General features: G+C 40.0%; 1 protein-coding gene across 1 annotated transcript; it reads right to left on the minus strand.

Moving 5' to 3' along the window:
* Nucleotides 1–454: 454 nt before the first annotated feature.
* Nucleotides 455–20,251, minus strand: RIPK2 (receptor interacting serine/threonine kinase 2; the record flags this gene model as incomplete). Its single annotated transcript, XM_084260305.1, has 11 exons — nucleotides 455–1,044; nucleotides 2,067–2,246; nucleotides 5,608–5,713; nucleotides 6,326–6,415; nucleotides 6,594–6,679; nucleotides 9,867–10,028; nucleotides 10,381–10,430; nucleotides 13,633–13,790; nucleotides 16,062–16,217; nucleotides 17,434–17,587; nucleotides 20,064–20,251. 11 exons carry the CDS (start codon nucleotides 20,249–20,251, stop codon nucleotides 719–721), a joined length of 1,656 nt encoding a protein of 551 aa, XP_084116431.1. The 3' UTR covers nucleotides 455–718.
* Between the last annotated feature and the right edge of the window lie 861 nt (nucleotides 20,252–21,112).

Genomic DNA, 21,112 nt, shown 5'->3' on the forward strand with positions numbered 1-21,112 from the left:
AGGTCTAACCAAATAATGTAAAAGTCTATAGCTGCACCCTTTCTAATGTATCAGTTCTCAGCACAACAAGGTGATCAGCACAATGTCCTCTTCGCTCTCAGGCTCCTCTTTGGACTAAAATTCTTCTGATGCAGTGGTCTGAAGCATTTGCCCTGGCAACAAAATGGGAAACCAAAACCAAAATATAATAAATCAACCTGTTAAAATGCAATGTAAACTTCCTCTTACCTACTGCTCTTCAATAGTATCTCAGGAGGAGTAACCAGTATGGCTGAAAGAAGAAAATCTATTATGCACCCAACATACAAGCCCTGAAACACAGCATTAGCATTTTTTTTTCTTCCTCTATGGGAAAGACCAGATGGAGGGAGAAAAACAAATACGCCAAGGTGAGATGGGTTGTCTCAACTCTTTGAGATGAAAGGAAAGGATATGTATAAACAGAAAATATGTAAAATGTAACATTTAATGTTTTTTCTTTGTCATGTATAAACAAAATACTTTTATGAATTGAGTCAACAAGTGTCAAGTGTTTGGCTTTATGACTGCACTCCAACTGATTAACTGGTAACTCACCAAATGCAGTCTAGACGAACTCAGTGTAATTTCTGAGGCTACAAAGGTGTAAGAAAGACAAAGTAGTACATATATTAAACTACCATACAGAAACAAGAATCATGGTATAAGAAATATTCACATGGTTTCATAAAGAATAAATTTAAAGACGCAGTCTTAGAGAGTTAGATACAACATCTGGATAAGGTTGAAGTCCCAGCTGTTTGTTGTCTTTCAACTTCTGTATTATAATTCTGGCAAATTCCTCTCCTTGGCTATCTGAGGTATCAAGCAGCTGTCGGACTTTTGATGTCCTTGTAGGTTTGGTGCTTATAAGTTCATAGTCTTCTTTCATGAGTAAAAATCTTGATAGAAGAGCATCCAGTGATTGATTCAAACATGCTTCAGTCATCTGATCAATAATTTCTTCTCTTTTACTTTGGATCCATTGATGAGCTACATTCTGTTGTATGGTTTCCAAAACAAAATCTGTGATTGGAGAGGATTAAAAAAAACCAATTAGTATTGTAACTGTCAATAAGTAATGCCATAGAACAAAGAACAAGCCGAGAAAGGGCTGCTTTAAACTTGGTTTTGGTCAGAAATACACTACACTACTAAATATGTTATTAACATTTCATTATTGTATTTCACATTTAAAATACTCCAATATCTTAAATTTGGTGGTTAGAGTCTTTATTTTATCTGAATCACAAGAATAATTTAAGTTGGAAGGAATGCTCAAAGAGGTCACATTTGGTCTATTGGCCTACTCAAAGCTGGGCCAACTTCAGGGATAACGCAGGTTGCTCAGAGCCTTGTCTAACTGAATTTTTAGCATCTCCAAGTGATTGGTCTCCTACAGCTTCTGTGAGCAACCTGTTCCAATGATCAAACTGACCTGGTAATAAAAAGAGACAGGCTGTAACTTCATTTTTTGGTGGGATTTTTATTGATGTTTACTTAAAACATCCCTGTAGTTTCCTGCATATTTTCCTCAGGCTGAGGATTCACAATGAAAAGGTGCAGATTCTCATACTTGAGATCCTGACACAGCTGCTGCTTTGCTTCTCTTTGCCTCACCATTTCTAATAGGAAGACTGAAAAGCCAAAAAGTGGGGAGAAGGGACAGGCAACAAGATTAATTAAGCTTGAGCTAGCTTTTAGTCCTGTTCTTCTGGACTGCAGCACTACTACAGCAGTAGTAGAAAGGAGAAATTCTATAAGCAAAGGAACCTAATAAAGAAAACCCAAGGCAGCAGGAATTAAGTTTGCTTCAAATGAGAAAAGCTAGGAGCTACAGGTACATGTACGAGGTCACATTTTACATCGGTTTTACTTACTTTGTAATACAAGGCTACAAGGGTAGAATTACTTGCATACTTAACTTGTAGAATGCTTTGTGTTCATTTTAAAGATGAACGAGAGTTCCAGTTTCCATTTCATACACACATATGTTTGACATTAAGTGACTTATTGTAGGTCCTGGAATTAAATCAGTGTTTGTGTACCTGAAGGAATTGGTGAGGACCGCAGCATACATGACGCAGAACTTGAAGCATTTGAGACACTCTTGTCAGGTGAGGGAAAATAATCATATGGATGAACAAGAAGTTTGGCACTCTGAGTTACAGAGATATTTTCATCTGTGCTCTGACTGCTGAGAGAATGTAGATTCCCAGAATTTCCATCTTGAAAAAAAAGGAGAAAAAAAAGCATGCTGTGTTACCTTTATGTTCAAATGAAATACAGTCATCAGAGGCTATTTCAAGTAATTCTATAAAACAACTCCTAAACAACCAAAATTAATTCCAATTTCATTACTCTTTACACTCAAGTTCTGAGTACCTTTACGTCCCTTAGCTTTTACCAGGGCTTGACTATGGGTTTGGAGGTCTTGTTTTATTTTATAATAACATTGAAAGAATAAATCCAGTAAATGTGAACTGTAAAAAAAATCTGTTCAACAGAAAATTTTTGTGGGGGCTGAATGAACAGAATAGCTCCTTCAAGTGTTTCGAGGTGTAGCTAGGAGTCATCATGAAAGCTGACTGATTTATTTTCATGAAGTTTGACAGCACAACAAAGGTGGAAACACTATGAAAAATATTCAGGTGGAGAGAAAGAACATGAAGACCAATAATAAGTTTTGGTGGGAAGCCAATGGAAGCTCTTGGTAGTCTTTCAGAACAGCATATGACTGCAAAAAAGCTTCATGTAAACATTGGTGAAGAAGGAGGAAAAAGGGGGATTTATCAGGTGGAAAGCTTAATAGTTTCTATTTTGGGGATTTTTTACGGCAGAAAAAGATGGATATGAGAACAGCAGTAGGAATGACTCATGGAAGAAATGACAAATAGCTGATGAGAACCCAGTTACAGGGAATATGCCTAATTCTGTATGCAGTTTTCATTGTTGCTTGATAACGAACTTCAGAGATGTTAACCAAGAACCAGAGATGCAGATGTGAGAATTTAGATACACGTCTAGTTTAAGAACAGGTAGCCCCCTTGACAGCTCAGGATTTATAGATACCCATCCAATATGGGTATTTGAAGGTCTATTCCTAGATCTGAGTGTTGGCCTGTGGAATAATATGACTATAAATACAAGGAGCAGGAATAGGAAAACATGAACAAAATTACACTCTAGTTATTTAACAAATGGTGGACTAGAACTCATAGTAACTAGCATTTCAGTTCATTAAAGTGAGAGAAAGTAAGCTGGGCAGACCTACACAGTGTGAAGCAGCAGATGTTACCTACTGCATGAATGAGAAAGGATTAGAAGACAACTAGTGTGAGTGAAAGACCATTTTAGAAAAGGACTTTAAACAGCTCTGCTGGGATAGATTGTTACAGATCACCTGGCATATACAGATCTTTAATAGCATTAGAGAGAAAACTGCTGCAATTGTACTTCACCAGTGACCGTAGCATAAAAAATAGAAACACGCTAATGAAATGTGGAGGTGTTATTTATTCAGAAAGAACAGGTTTCAGAAATAACCTAGCTGGCATAGAAGACTGGAGTAATAACAGTGGAAATCTGTAGCACAAAACATGAGATCTACACTTTGTGCTTCAAGCTGGAGATAATGATTAGGAAGTGAGATGAGGATAAAAATGAAAAACCTAGGTAGTTTATTCTATAACGAAGAATCTTGTGAGAAAGGAAAACATAAATTCTAAAGTATATTAATTGTGGTTCTTATTTCAGAAATAAAACACTTGTCACACTTCTTTTTCAATACTGAGTACAGATGTCTGGTAACCTCAGTTCAATGACTTAAGTTAGAATATGCACAGGGTGGACTAGTAGGATAGCAGGAGAATGAAGCAGCTTATTTTACAAATGGACTTAAAAAGAATTTATCCTGTATTAGAGGATTACTCTCCATTTCAGAAATAAAATGGGAAAGGAAGGAAAAAAGTTACTTCTGCTTAAAGCAATGCCCATGAACAAGTGTGTGTGCAAGCTGGCTAGGGAAGAAAAATGAGAGGCTGAAAGTAAGAAGACAGTTCCTAACTCTGAAGGAACAAGTTTCTGAAAATGTCTTTTAATTACATTGGTGGAAAAAAACCCAACAACTCAACTAAAATGTATAGCCATTAACTTCTGCCTTGGTGCCATGCCAAACTCATCTCTTGCCAACAGAGAACCTGGGAACAGATTTTTTGCCTGAAACAATTGCATCTAATTTAGGCAAAGTAAGAAGAATGTCAGTCTTGCTTGTCTTTGTAAAACTACCTGATGCAGATATCGGCAAAGTAGTAACAAACACTTCTGCTGTAGTTTTGCAGACCCTACTTTCAGAGACAGACTCTAAGCAGCGACTCTGTAACAGATCACCTTCATGGAGGTGGTGATTCTCTACAGGATCAATCAGACTAACAGACCACCACAATCTCATCAATGACCGCCACAAACAGATATGACAATTTTAAACAGGAAGCATGAGCAAGAAGGGATGACATTTATCATTATCCTATCTCATGACACATACAGCCCAGGCCCACGTTCAATCTATGATTCCACTTTTGAAAATTCATCACAACATTCCTATTAGGCTTGGTGACCACGAGTTATTCTTCATCTTTAAGATTTTCATATTATTTGTATAAATAAATGCTTGGGTAGAGGTACAGACACACTACACTACACTTGCTTGCTGCCATTTTCTCCTGTAACTCAAATATCTTAAACCTCCCATAATTTATTTTCCCTGGAGTTCCTGCTGTATTTATATTTTTCTAGTAACTTAAGTACAAGCCCAGAATTGTGGATGTGTTCAAATGGGAGCTGAAAAAGAAACGGCTTGTGCCCTCCTACCTCTAGCATAATATCTAGTTTTGCAGTACCTTAGCAAACTTTTTGATGCCCTGCTCTATAGTAGTAAAGTCAATCATCTTGTCTGCTTTCACACCACTGTCCCTGCAAAGCCAAAGGATGCTCCGTTCTCGAGTGCAGCTTTAGTTTCACAAGGTATGACTGTTTCACCTGGGTCCCATCACATCTTTGTGGTTTCTGATATCAGCAAATCCTCAAAATTTAGTTTTGTCTGGGAATCTTCCCAACTTTTATTCAGAACAAGGTGACAGCTACAAAAGGTCTGTGCAGATAATTTTGCAAGGCAATTTATATATTTAAGCCATTTTATTTATTGAATCAGAAATGATTGAGAGGTTGGGTTGCATTAGAAACTTTCAGTTTACTCAGCTTCAGGAGTGCCTCAAAATGTTTAGCTTTTTTATCTTTAGAAGTAGTTCAGGAATGATTAACTAAACTGCCAGGAATCTGAAGAGGCAAGTACATGCTATCTCTGCACTCACACCCCTGAACAGGAAAACTGAAGATGTGAGGGTTTCTTGTGACAGGAACTGAAAATCAGAGCTGAATTTCTCTAGGTTTTTTCCCCAGAGCACTATGTTTACAGAGCACATCTCTGTCACAAACGGAGATCCAACAACATGCAATGCAAACACAATGTTATAGTGGGAGTGTAAATAGTGGTGGCAACTCAAATTTATAAGAAGTTATTAGTATCTCTACCTGATGAAAGGATATTATACTTTGGAACAGACTTGATTCTTGATGTATCTGGAGAGATGCTCCGAAGGGGAAGTGCATCACATTGTATGGAGCCAGAATATGTTTCCTGAAACGAGTCCGGTTGTATAATGAAAATGCACATGAAATAAATACAAAGTTGCAATAATTGACAGAGTGCTTTCCCATCACTGTCTTTTCCCTACTATCTAAATGCTCAATAGACAGCACAACTAAAGTACAGTAAAACAGAAGAAATCAATGTAATCCTAATACTTGGGTTTTTCCAAAACTGACAGCAATTTTGTATAGAAGCTTAAGTATTAGTAAGAATCAAAAGAAGCAGCACTAACAATCAAAATATAAAAGCAAATATGACCCTTTATAAGGAAGCTCTGTAAAGGTCTAAGAGAGTAGAAGACAGTCTGCTGACACTGTGTGCTGCATTCCTCCTTGAGGGACTGGCTTTCCCACACTTTGAGGTCAGAGGACATACCAAACATGCCCTTCTCATTACTGCTTACCCACCCTTTGCTATCTTCACCTACATTGCTACACATTTGTTACATGCCAGCTCAGCTAATGCATTTTACACCTTTTCTGACTGCACAGGAAAGTAGACTGCAGAACAGTTCCCCCTTATTAAGTTAACCTCCCCATTTATAGTTCTCAGGACCTTTTGTGTTGCCAACACACCAAATACGATATGCAAAATATTTACCTCCTGGGAATTCAGAGGTATATTTAGAGATATCTGCTCCACATCTGCTTTCTTTCCACTCTTGTAAATACATCGTGATTCATATAGTGACTGGAAGAGAAATATTTAACTGTAGTAAATTTCTGCTATAAGACAAGATGACAGCTCTGTGCAAACACATTCTTGAGCCAGAAACAAGATTAGACCGACAAGGGAGATTACATTTCTTTTAGCAAGCAGAAGTTACCAACTTCTTTGACCAACTCATGACTGTAAAAAAGCCACTTACCTTTGATCTCTTTAACAGAATTACTGCTTCCAGCATAGCTATCTCATCAAACGTCCGCAGGACTGGCTCAAGGTCTATTAAGCATTCTAAACAAAGAAAGAGCACTTTGCTGAAGGATTTAAGGTGAAAATGCAGTTTTCATTTTGCTAAAGCTGCTTTCTTACATTTACAAAATGAATTTTTCTATGGATACATAACAAACTGCCTATGCTGCTAAACAGAAGCTTCTTGCATTCACCTGTTACAAACACAGCAGTTTTATATTGCCAAAACAAACCCTGTCCTGATCTGGCCACCTCAGCACACAGTATGAGAAGAGATCCAGGACTGTGTCCGATTGCAAGTCTAGTATTCCTGGAATGGACAGGTTGGTTGGTTTGATGTATCTCAAGATAGACCTGGTTGGCTACATGGGACCAAAGAGCACATGACGTCAGAGTTGATGACTGTCTTCCCACTCCAGCAGGTGTTAGAGATTTATATGAAAAAAATAAACAGCTCCCCACCAAAGTAAAATCCAGAATAGATGCTGTGCAGCCGGGCCAGAGAAGATGGTGATAGTCAAGGCACTGACATACCACATCCAGTGAGTCCAAATGATAATGTCAGCAAGCTCACCAAAGGCAGAAAGTCAGAGAAGCTAAAATCATCTGCTCATATAGGGAAGACACGTGAAAATCCAAGAAGCAAGTGACAATCTGTTCTGTGCTTCCTCCCTTTGCTGAAGAGTTTACAAAACTAAGTATTTCAGATTTTCAGATTACTGTATCGTAAAAAAGTGTCTTTGAAACTGTGCCCAAGTACAACAAAACTTCAGGAAAGGATGATGACACATCGCAATTCTGCTGCATTTCTATGGACTTCACCCGTTCAACAAAACCCATTTACTGTACTAGCAATCTGTCACACTACATCCTTATTAAGGTAGTTTAAAATATTTTTTTCCTATAATTTTACCTATCATTTTTCTCTCATGGAAGCCCCAACCCTGGAAGTGTTTAAGGCCAGGTTGGATGAGGCTTTGGGCAACCTGGTCTAGTGGAGGATGTCCCTGCCCATGACATCCCTTCCAACCCAAAGCATTCTATGATTAACGTTTTCCCACCACCATCTTCAAGAGATACATTCAGTGCTGGGATTCTTATTTTTCTGCATTAGCTAAAACAGTTTTACAGCTTGACACTCCATTCTCCTCACTGCACTATTAGAACTGTTGATTTCTGTTGATTATAATTAAATTGTGGGTACGTATTCCAAGCACATGCACAAACATGGTGGTAGTAGTCTTTATTCCTTCTTTATAAGGGGAACAGACAGGTTAACCAAGCTCTTCTATTTAAAGTTGGGTTATTTTGGTTCCCCCTCCCACCCCTGTGCTACGGTAATTGCAAAAGTTCCCAATCCGTGAACTTTACTTCTCTTAATTTTGCAACAGTTTTGCAACTTCCTCTTTCTTCTTATGATAGTAAACTAGGGGAAACAGCAATGCATGGTTGCTTCAAAGACCATCTTACTACAGACATGGCACCAGTAACAGAACCCACACTTCATTACTTATCACAGGTAATCATCCCTTCAGTGTGACCACAGACTTTATTATTTTGTATTGGTTAATTGACACAGAAAACAAGAATACATAAGGAAATATCAAGATGTGTGGATTTAAAAAGACATTATAATCAGATATATTTCCTTATTTGGAAAAAAAAAATCCCCAATTTACAATAATACAAACCAGACTCATGCCAAAATAACCTGACATTTCAAAATGTTCTTAGCGCAAAAATAAGAATGCCTCAAAAATGGTCATGGAGTTAATGTGGGACTATGAATTGCCTTTATATAGATACTGTGTGTATTTGGATGTTTCCCTATTTTGTCCTCTGTCAAAATGGTGCAAAATATAAAAAAGTATTATGAACATTTCTTTGTAAGCTATCTGAACAGCAATTCTTTTAACACTTTCCAGCTCAAATGAAGTATGCGTATAAATTTTTTCTAAACAAGAAACAAACCTCTCTTCACCAAAGCGACAAATGAAACATTAAGATTATGAATGTCTCATAACATTAAAAAAAACACCAAAACAAAACCTAAAAAGAAAATGCACTAGAAATAACTAAAAAAAATCCCCCTTGTATTTCAGTTTTGAGTCATTGTATCCTCAACCTAACCAGTGAGAAAATAAAGAATTGTTTAACCCAGACCTCTTTGTAGTGTACTACACTTGAATACTTCCTCTTATTCAATATTTTTGTGATTCAGCATTCCCTACATAATCAGGATCATGTTTTCTGAAAGTATAGGAAGGATGTTTTTAAAGCATGGGCAAATTAAACAAGCACAGTAGGTTGCTGCAGGAACTACTCTTGGCATTACCACACTGACATACGCAGCCAGAGCAACACTCGCAAGAGCAAATTTCATATTTGAGAAGTAGTAATCACTTTCTGCCAGTTTTGATGGAATCACCTTTATGCAATGGCCAAATAAAAGGCAAAAATCACCACAAAATTAAGCATTTTAAGGAGAAATTGTTATGGGGGATACATTTGGACTTAAGATACAACAAGTATTTTGGTTAAGTGAGAGAAAACACAGGTTTGCAAAAATCAAAACAAAACCTTTCCAGTTTACATTACACTAGTCTAATGTCTACAAGATCACACTTCAGCCTTGTGCTCTAAATTCACTTGTGATCCCCAATGAAAAAGGCTGAAAGTGCCATCGTGGGCAAAACGCTGAACAAAAGAAAGATGGAAAGAAAAAGTTAAGTGTGTGGGTTTAACCAGTTCCTGCTCCATCTGGGAGGTGGAACACTCTCAATGAAAAAGATTTACACTGAGATGCAATGTGCAGTGATTCACTAGTGTGTTTGCCAGCTTGCTAACAAATCCCACAGTACTCATTACATACTTCACTCCCCCAACTTGTTGAAAAAAAACTTCCTTTCAACAATAAACAAAACCCCCAAGTGCAAGTAGTTAAACGAAACATGCTGCTTCTTTACAGGTCAGTTAGAGGGCAAATGCAAAAGGCTCCAACTAACAACTTGTTTTTATGGCACACAGGTAGTTCCTTTCATGAAAGTTTGGTCACAGACATGGTGGAAGCAGATAAGCTCCTTATCATACACAACAAGACTGAGCACATGTATCCTTTGACATCTTTACCATTTCCCTTCTGGAATTATAAGCTTGGTCTCTCTACTACCATGTTCAAGAGAAATCTGGCAATTTAAAAATCTTTTCTCATTGTGCAAGGTAAACTCACTTAGGAACGATGGTCTTTCATCTGGGTTTTGTGCCCATCCGCTTCCTATCAATCTTATGACAAGCACTCGATGAGGAATGTCCATTGATAAACTGTCTTCACTTAAGTCTAGACGCTGTCCTTGTGACACGCTGTACATTATCTGCAAGGGGTTTATAACTTCTGTCAAAATAGACATCGTGCATTCATTAGAAATATATGCAATATAAATAGCTCACTATAGGAGGAATTATTTAGTTTGCAGACAGTATTTATAGTTCACAAAAATAAGGTTATCTTTCTTTTTTTACCAAGCAAACACACACACACACACACAAATCAGATGCCTCTCTGATTTAAAAAAAAGAAAACAAAACCACAGAAAAGAGTTTAATTTGAAAAGTAACTGAAAGCGCTCTTCAACAAGCTTATCATTAAAAAGTAACCCCTAAAATGAAGTCCCCAGGTAGCCAGGTCTCAGGTTTAGCCTTTAGATAAGTCTGGAAAAATTCATTTAAGGAAGATGTGGCCTTACCTTCAAATGGCTGTTTCCTTGACATCACTTCCCACATAATGATTGCATAACTGTTTAAAGAATAAAAAGTATAGAACATGTTATTTTAGATTACCAACACTTAATAAACCAGTGTACTCAGCTTTACATTTTAAGAACATTTTGCTAAAAAACTATACCAAACTAACACAATGACCTGAATATATGAAAACTAGCAGGAATTTTAAGAAATTACTTCAACTAGAGCTAATTAATAATGTTCAGTATAGAAAAAGTACATGGTATTTAAACTCCTGTTCCAAATCTGCATTAGCTTCTACATTGTGAATTATGTACATGTAGTTTAAATCTCAGTAGGCAAATTAAAGTGAGCCCCAGAGTCCTAACTGCAATACTGGGGTATCTCCCCAGTCTGGACTGACACTCTCTGACACTCCCATGAGAAGCAGGGTACTAGCAGGGAGTATGGCATTCACCCACACCTCTATCCCAACATGTAGTCAGCTAAGATATGGACTTGCATCTGGGAATCATGCTCCAGCTTCCCCTCCTAGATATGCATACTTTCAGCACACACAATCTTCTCTATAGGGAGAAATGGCAGTTTTGCATGCAAGATTCATGTTACAAAAGAGACTTTTGTACAGACCACCCTGAGCTATAGCCAGCAGACTGAACATTTATCTGCCTACTCAAAACAGTGATTTTTTTTTTTTCCAGCCACATCAACAAGAATGGGAAGTGGTTCAGTGAATACCAATCTGCTTCATCTTTAGTAGACTTGTCACTCTCTTCAACCATCAGGATATATATATACACATAAAGGCAACTTTAAACAAAATTGTAATTTAAATTGGATTTAAATGAAGAATTGACTTAATTTATTAAAAAAAAAAATCAATGCGGTTTAGGAAAATAAGAAAATAAGAATGCTGAACCTGGCTTTCCTATTTCAAAATAGGAATTTAGTGTGGGGAATAAATCGAGTAGTTCTAGAGCTAAAATGAGACAGCAAAAATATTTCACTGCTTAAGAACCCTAATTTTCAATGTTCAACATATCCTTGTCAATTTACCTCTACCCCTTTATTTTTTCAGTAAATCAATTTAAAAATGGATAAAAAATGTTTAAAACATTACTTAAAAAACTTTGAAATACAATTTCCACTGAAGCATTAGCAATAAAACTATGCAAATATTTATTTTTCCTCTAAAGAAGAATTACACTTACCAGAGTAAATGTTTGCTCAACTACTCAAATAACTGTACACAAAGACTTAATGATTTCATAGAATCATTAAGGTTGGAAAAGATCTTCAAGATCATCTAGTCCAATGGTCCTCCCACTACCTATATTACCTACCAAACCATGTCCCTAAGTACCTCACATCCAGCCTTTCCTTAAACACCCTGAGGGATGGTGACTCCCTGAGCAACCCATTCCAATACCTAACCACTCTTCCTGAGAAGATATTTCTCCTAATTTCTAACCTGAACCTCCCCTGGTGCAACCTGCAGCCATTCCCTCTTCTCCTATCACTACTTCTCTGCGAGAAGAGGCTGACCTCCAGCTCACCACAACATCCTTTCAGGTAGTTGTAGAAAGCAATAAGGTCTCTCCTGAGCGTCTTTTCCAGACTAAACAGTCCCAGTTTCATCAGCTGCTCCACATAAGACTTGTGTTCCAGGCTCTTCACCGGCTTTGTTGCCTTTCTCTGGACACACTCCAGAGCCAAAACTTAACACAGTATTCAAGTTGCGGTCTCACCAGAGCTGAGTACAGGGGGCTGATCACCTTCCTGGTCCTGCTGGCTATGCTATTTGATACAAGCCAGGATGCTGTTGGCCTTCTTGGCCATCTCGACACACTGCTGCTGGCTCATGGCTTATTTCTGCTTCATAGCATCTCTTTTTGAGCCTAACCAGAGATATTCCTGTGTGACCTTCCTATTCCTGTGTGACCTTCCTTCACTGTCTCTCTACCTTTATGTCATCCTTCTTTAAACTGCAATCCCTCTTTACAATGTTGTCTCAATTTCTTTTCTCCTCAATCACTTTCCTTCCTAATTTATCAGTTTTCTAAGCTTTTCTACTGATCTTTTCTCTGTTATCTTTTCCCATTTTGTTATTTCCCTGTACACATTTTATAAAAAATTTTTAACAAAAATTTGTCTTCCTCATCTCCATTGACTCTTTAAGCCACAAACCACACTTTCAAATCCTTTAAAATCAGAAGCCAGAGGAGGTAATGCCACACTGCTACTTCTTTCCCCATAATATACCATTACTCCTTGTTGATGTCTTCCTAGTCTGGATTATCTCATCAATGGGTGAAGAAAGGAAGTATGTTACCATCTCTGTTCTTGGGATAGGAATGTCAAGGAAATTTGCTTAAGGGTGTGGTATAATTAAGAGAAATAGTGATCTCCCTGGAAGCCAGTAAGACCCTCTGCAACTGATTCATTTCTCACCAAAATACAACCCTGTCAAAGACAGCAGAAGGTAGAGGTGGTAGAGTGCAACAGAGAGATGGACTTAGTCACAGTGATATGCCTCTTCATGCCTCTTCAATCTGCATTTACACATAACAATTCCCTCCACAATTGTTCAGGTAATCTTTGAGCCCTCCAAGCCTTTTCAGGTTAGCTAACTGTAACTCTTCTATCCTGGGAGCAATTGTCATTTTGTTATATGGGTGCCACCTCTCTACTACTTCCTCTTCCACTACTACTGCTACTCAGAACCAGCTGACACTGAATGTCCATACATTCATACATTGAACCCTGAATGATCATAAAGTGATTCCTTAAGGAGATCTCTCTAGATACTTCCTCCAACCCCATTACTCTGTTTCTTCCTAACCCCTTTCCAAAAATACCTTTTCTTCTTCACCCCAAGTCCATCCTGGACTAATTACACTAATTAATATGCACAAATTACAAGGGTATCTGCATTGAGATAATGGCATGAACAGTTTCTTCCCTCTCTACATTGTCTCTACATGCACGTTCATTTATAAAAAACAGTCCCCTTTGTTTCTGCAGTCCTATCTTAATTTCTGGATTATTACACTTGTCATAACATTTCCTGGAGAAACAGGTGATCACTGCCAGCTACCACTCAGTCCTGTTTTCCCTGACTCATTACAACAGTTCCAAAAATAATAACATGGCTGAAAAGATCACAGAATCATAGAATCGTAGATATTGTCAGTGTCCAGTAAATCAAATGTGACTCCAGATTGCAAAGCCTGCTTGAGAGCAACATGAGTTACCTGTATATATCATGTTTTACACTTGCACGGGTTTTCTGACTGGGATTGTAATCTTCAGGTGGCATGTAGATAATTGTCCCTCCTTCTGGCAAAGAGGTTTCACTTCGTGATTGCGACATGGATATGACGCGCCATTTTGACATGCCAAAATCTGCGATCTGGAAAGGAGAAAGCAGTTCCTCTGAGAAGAAAAACATTTGTCTGCTGGCTGTTGATAGAAATTGCTGAAATATGTCCAAAAGAAGGGACCACTAAAAGTCCTTAACCTGACACACAAAAAGCATGTGGCTGTCCTAGCAATAGGAAACACCAGCTCCAGTTCAAAAGCATTCCCAGGCCATGACTCAGGCTATCCCTATAGCACTGCCCCATCTTGTTCTTTTACAGGGCTCATGCACTCTTTGGCTGGAGGATCTGCTATGGGAGTCTGTCCTGTATGAAGAAAATCACTTTCTTTCATTTAAAAAAGCAAGCAAAAACCCCACTGGGAACTTCTAGAGCCCTGGTAGTAATGAAAGCACAGATTTAGCATAAATCATATTAACTCTATATAACAGACTGCGGATATCCCGAGGCAGTTGCTCTCACAGAAAAATTTTAGGGCACTCCACCTCAGCCCCAAAACTATGAAATATAAATCCTGAATTAATAAATGTGGTATTCTGAAATTCTGTGCTGCAAAAGGTTGCTGAATATGTTATTTGATGTGCACTTGGGGGCCTTGGACCTTCCTACAGAGTTTACTGTACATCTACATAAAGAATTAATTGAGTTCAATTCACACTCCCAGACAATCATGAGCCAGGGAGCAAGATGTCAGTCTGGGTTATGGGTAGGGAGACAAGCAACCAGCAGGATAAGCTTGCTGGCTGAGCTGCACAGTGTATGGCATACAAGGGAGAAAGATAAGCAGTAGCTATGAGCTCTGCACTTGTTCAGGATTTGCATAAGAGCAAAAACATTTTCAACAAAGATGCCTGTGCAATCACTGTGGCAACTAAGATAACAGAAATAAGCTTTCTGGAGAGCGTGGAGTCAAAATTCACAATGAAAAATAACGTGTTTTTTTTTCTCTCTACAACTTACTCTCATCAAGCCTTCCTTGATGTAACTGGTTGTGTTATCTTGCTCATTCAGTAGATCTGGGACAGCCAGATCTACTAAGTAACACCATAGCATGGTGTTACTTTTATATATATGCAATAGCATGCCTTATAACCTCCCTTGCCTTTCTTGCTAGCTATTCTAATTTAGAGAATGTTGCTTTACCCCCAAAAACCCCACTTTAAAACCCTAGGGACAGTCTTTCTGAGACTCCTTACAGGAGGCAGGGCAGGTATGCAAGAGTTAACCTCTTCCCTTCAATTGCTCCAGCAAAGAAACTGTTTAGATGTGGCCAGGCAGAGCACCAGCCCACACCAATGCTCTTTGGGACTCAAAAAAGAGCGGATTAAAAAAAAAAAAAAAAATTACTTGGACCAGTTCCCCAATCAAGTTTATCAGGAAGCTCAAGAGATGGCAATATCAGCACTACTAGGTGGGAGGAGGTATGATCTGTTGAGGGTGTGAGCGGAGACAGAGCTGCGTAAGGCACCTTGCTGCCAAGAAAAATGTCTCTGCAATGGAGAGAGAAGAAATCAGCACTGGATCTTTGATCTTTGCTCAGAGGATTCACAAAACAAGATTCATCTCATGATAACAACTGAAGCATTTGCCATTCCAGTATAAATTAAGGGCAAAATATATTTTTCTCATTACGTGAATTGTTTATTCTATCAATTTTAAAACCAGAAGATCTTTTACAGAAAACACCAAAAACATCCCCCTCTTGCAATTATGGAAGCACCTAATCTTTTCGCCATAAGTACTTTTAGTCTCTTTTTCACATCATGTCAGAATTAAAGTTTTAAACTAATATTACTTCTTTCTGTATGTTTGCTTCACAGAAGCCATCTTCCAACATGCTCAGATTTTGCAGTTACATTTTACATGTTCCTATACTACACTTACAGAACATATATGTACATACTGCATGAGAAATATCAGATTTCTTGAATTTGACCTACTCTCTTCCAGAACTAACTTGTCTGAGCATCTCAGACAGGAACACTTTCTCTTTTCTTCTCAGAAAGGGACAAGTGTAGCTACCCATGGAAGGTTGCCATAGGAAAGTATTGCTGCTATTGAGTATCATCTACTGCTATACTAGAAACAGCCCAAATTCTGGCTTTCTGGTCTTTTCAGATTGATTGAATCCGTACTTGAACAAAGCAGAATTTTCAAATGAAAAACTCGAAAATTCTGTCTGCAAGGATCAATGGAAACATCTGGCATACAACAGCCACATCCTCACTCTTCCTCCTCTGCAGTAATTAAAACATTTTCACTCACTCTGGATGCTGAAAAAGAACAAAATTCAGTAACTATACCTTGACATGAAACTCATCATCCAGCAAAATATTCTGGGTTTTCAAGTCATGGTGCAGCAATGGAGGATTCATGTTGTGCAAATAGTTTACTCCCAAAGCAATTTCGTAAAGGATACGGAATCTAAGGCACCAGGGAATGTCAGGATATGCATCTTTCTGCAAAGATAAAACCACAAAAACAGAATATAATCCTCTGTTCTGATCTAACAGCACAACAGAAAGAATTTTATAATAAGAAGAAAGTGACTTGCACAAGCAGTAATCTTTTAAAACATACGTTATATGAACTCCTTAAAAAAATGTAGTTAAGCATTAAAACTGGTTAGTTGTTAAAACAAGTAAACAAGTATATAAAAGTTAATTGTGAGGTGTTTTGTTTCCATTCCCATAATAGTTCCATTCACATAATAGTTCATGACTGCTATACATGATGTAGGGTATTTACTGCACTACTCATTCATACAGAAATATGATTTACAAATGAACTCCTGTAGGAAACTTGCAACCCAGAGATTATAAGTTCTACAGAAAAGAAGGCAAGAACCATATCGTCAGCTGACATTGAAAAAAAAAATTAGCTGTGGTGAAACTAAGCACAAAATACTACTTTGATAAACATTAATACACCAAGGAAAAGGCAGCAAAACTCAACTGAAATTTTAAAAGTTACACCGACACTAATATCTTTATGGAAAATACATGGCTGTGGGCTCTAAAGCATGAGATATCATAGAATCATATGTATTGATTAAGGATATAGAAATATGTATTGATTAAGGATACAGAAGAGACTGCAGTGCTGTTGAGACACAACTGCAGCAGCTTCACAGTAGCAACACTGGATGCTCCGACCAAGCTAATGGGAGCAGCTGAGAGTTCAGCACAGAAGGACTTACTCCTGAGAGTAAGATCTGGTAGAAATATGCATATATGTTTAGATAAAAAATATGTGACTTCCATAAACTAAAGTAAAAATCTTTGGTATTTTTACAAAGATTCAAATTCAGGAAAAAATCTTTGTGTGATATTTACACTGGTAATAATTCTGAAATCCAAGCTGAAGTAAGTATTTCAGCTTCTAATTAGAGAAAAACAAAGGTTTTTAAAATATTGTATATAATAATTGAACATAAAGCCAGTTACAGGTCACAGCATTAAAGGAAAAAGCTTAATAAAACTAAAGTCTGCTCAGTTTGTTTTTCTTTTAAGGATACAGAAAGTTTATATGAGCACCAGAAACTACAAGTGATAGTGTTTGTCCTTTAATTTGAAATATTATTAATAATACAGTTTACTACTTCCCTTAAGTATGGAAATCCCAAACAATTTGAAACAACCAGGGTTTGTATTTAAAGAGTGTCAGTACACTTACCCCATGTAAAAGCTGGTTTAATGACCCATTTGTCATATATTCTGTTACTATTCCCAGAAATTCGGGTTCATTGCAAATTCCCAAAATCGGCAGGATGTAACTGAACCTGGCTTTGTGTAATATCTCTGCTTCTTTTAGAAGGTGGTTTCTATCACTTAAAGAAAACAAACAATCAATCAACCTCCCAAACATAATCATATAAATAGTAGGAAGCTCAAGGCAAATGTTGGGTTCACTCTTAAAAAAGTTCTGTACCTATTACATGCAGTACCTTTCATACATGGCTGTGTACAAGCCAGGGCTAATGCCCATCATGATTTGCTCAGCACTGTGCTGTGTCAATGTGGCTGTGGAGCTCCTAGGTGAGAGCACACTTGCCTCCTGCAAGCTCAAGAAGACACTGAGGAGTTCATGTCAGCCTGGACCCTCTGATGTAAATCCAGACCTCACAAAGAAAAGGTCATCAGAGGACAGGGGTAAAAGAGGAAGCCTGGAGAACTAAAGCCTTTACAACAGAAAATCCAAATTGAGATGGATGTGAAATCGAGGGCAATTGTTGGTCCTTATCTATGTGATGGATTTATTATTACAGGAAACTCTAGGAAATTATGAAAGTAAAAAGGCAACCTTAGAAAAAATCATGGGACAAAGACACAACCAAGTTTGAGAAAGCTGGGGATTTTCCCAGGCTGTGTGGCACATCTGCATGGGATTCAGCTGTAGCTGGGAAATGAGTTGCAACATATCGAGGTCTATTCTTGTGTCAGTAAGTCACTTTACCTTTGTGTGCTCCATGCCAGAAGGGCACTGAGTAATGCCTAAATTAGTACAGGCCCACAATAGCTTCCCAGCTGGCTTTGCTCTTTGGCTGACCACACACCAGGCCCTGGGATACACAGCACCGGCTTCCTGTTTGGGGAATTAACTGCACCGTGAACTCTTCCCTTTTCTTGACAGCATTTACAGGATGGCATTTTATGTTGCATACTATACAACTGCCTAATCATGTACTGCAGAGACTCGGGCATAACAGATTTCTTACAGCTTTAAGTCTTCTGATAGCATTTCCAAGCTTTGCATGATATATGGTAGAGGGCTGAATTTTTTTTATTGCCTCAGTTGCCCTTTTCGTCATTATTTCACAGGGTAGATGTCACACTTAGATGTCATGCTAAATTCTTGCAAGGCTAAAACCAATATTTGTTGTTTTCTCCCAACTGTTCAGAAGATAAACATTTTATTTCTGAATGGCAGAGATTTGAACAGTCATTTAAATTAAAGGGAAAACCCACAACAATAAACTTATCAGACAACACAATATTCCTGCTTAAAAACACAACTGAGGTTCCATTTCATTCTGGCAAGATCTCAGAGATAAAGCCTGTGTATATACACCCAGGGAATAAAAGATAAAATAGATTAAAACAACTTGATTTAAACTTTAGCATATTGAGTTACAAGACTACAAGAAGCCTTGTTATTTTGAGTAAAGCTATTCTGCGTAAATACCTGATGCTAGATCAAAGAAACCTGAGGCAGTAAAGATGAAAGACACCTAGATAAGACACACGAGGCAGGTTTACAGTTAGGCAGGCTTCAGACAGCCTAGGAAGATGCAAATCTGTGTTGATGTGATAAAAAAATTGTCACTATAGGGAATGAATGAAGCAGACATGGATAGAAATTATTACCTGATGCCCCCTTACAAGGAGTGTAATAAACAAGCTAGCACTTGGGCCCCTGGGAAATGAGGGACACTTGCTACAAGTTGAAGAGCTAATGGAAAAATATCATTTGTATGGGGGGTGGGGAGGCGGGGCTACAAGCCTATTAAATTAGTTTCAGTACTGTGAGATTGGTGGTGGGGGAAATAAAATCAATCGTACATTGTTTCAAAGAAGCTTCCTCTAGGAGCTGGAAGCAATCTCTAGTGGATACAGTAATATATCCCTTATATTTTATCTGTCTCTGTCAACAACAACTCTATACCAATCACTGCATTTTCATATTCTCCTGATACTTCAGCAAAATGGTTAGCAACCAACAGAAGGAAGCCAAACTGTGCAAAGCCCACCTTGAGGAGGAACCAAGGTTCACACTGCAGAAAAGACCTTCCAAAGAATCAACCTGTTAGCGTCTCACACGCTGGGACCGAAACCACCCGTGCTCAGTAACCGAAAGTGAGGAGTCTCCAGGGCTGCTACATGCTCTCTCGTGACACAAGATGAATCCCTCTGCGTGGGATTTCCTTTGCCTTTGGATTTAGAGCAGCGCTGCCTACCGAGACACCCGGTTTCTAGATCCACGAACCTGAGCAACCTACGCCGGCATCTTCCCCGCGGCAGCTCGACCCACGCGCGGCAGAACCCGCGTTCCACTACCCGTGGTCACAGCACCCACCTACAGGACGCACTCAAGGACTGTCCCTGGCAATGAGGGACCGTGGGACACCCCTTCCCGGTTTAGGGCAAAGGCGGGTTCAGTTCGGTCCTTCCCCGGGGCGGGAGGCCGGGGGGGGGGGTAGGGGTGGTGATGGGGGCGGCGCGGCGTGCCTGGTCTGTGGTCCCCACTCACACCCCGCCAGCCATCCCCCTCCCATGCCGGCCGGCACCCTCCTCACCCCCGGTTACCTGTCAAGCAGCGGTCCCTGCAGGCATTTGAGGGCCACCGGGACCCTCCAGTCAGCGTGGCGGGCCGTGGACACAGTACCGTAAGCGCCACGGCTGATAAAACGCAAGTCCGGGAGTTTGTTGGAGGGGATGGAGGGAAGGGCGTAGCTGATGGCACCCGCTCGGCCTCCACCATCCCCGCCGCTCATCCTCGCACTCCACCGCCGGTCACCGGGCCGCGCTGCCGGGGGCCGCCGCACCGCCTCTCTGTGGGGCGGAGCGGATCCAGACCGCCGCTCCTCTCGCTTTCCTTCCCCCGCGCCTCCCGGGCCCGCCTCCTCTCCGCTCCGCCGGCAGTCCACTCCTCTTTCAGCCCCACCGGGGAGCCACTTCCCTTCTCGGCTGAAAACGTCCTCCCGCGGGTTCCTGGGTCGGGGAAGGTGGAGCCGCCGCGATGAGTCTTGCGGGGAGGAGGAGGCCGGCAGACATCCGCGGAAGGACGGTGCCGGTCCCAGCGGTCCCCCGGGAGAGCTGTGCGGGGGCAGCAGTATCGGGAGGCGTTCCCCGGGGCCGGAGATAGAGCATCCTTCTACGCCGTCGGGGTAGCGTCGTGCCGGGAGGCATTCCCCGTGCCGGATATGGGGGAGAAAGGGGAAACCTCCCCCTCCGTCCGGGAGACGGGCGGGGAACGTGTTATTCTTACTGCCGAGGGGTGACGCGGGATGCCAGGGCCGAGCCCGGCCGGGAGCGCCGCCCGCCGGAGCCGGGATTTGCGCGTCGCGGAGTGTGTAGTGACTGCTCGGGATGTGCGAGAGGGGGGAGTTAGCTCTGGCCCTCCCGTGTCTCCTCCGTGTCTGGCCTAGGACGATTTTTCAGGATAGCAGCGTTTCAAAGAGGTAATTCCGAGTTTCCAGAAAGTGCGAGTTCGCCCGTGCCCCACTCGGAGAGGGCTGCCCACTCGGCTGGCGCCTTTGGGACCGCCTTACGCGAGGGTTGCGCAGGAGAGTTTTGCAAGGCGCGTCCCCCAAGTCAGGTTCTCAAACGCTAACAACATGCTGTAAATCAGAGTT

The sequence above is a fragment of the Gallinula chloropus genome (assembly GCF_964237585.1).
Source record: "Gallinula chloropus genome assembly, chromosome: 2".
Taxonomy (NCBI): Eukaryota; Metazoa; Chordata; class Aves; order Gruiformes; family Rallidae; genus Gallinula; species Gallinula chloropus.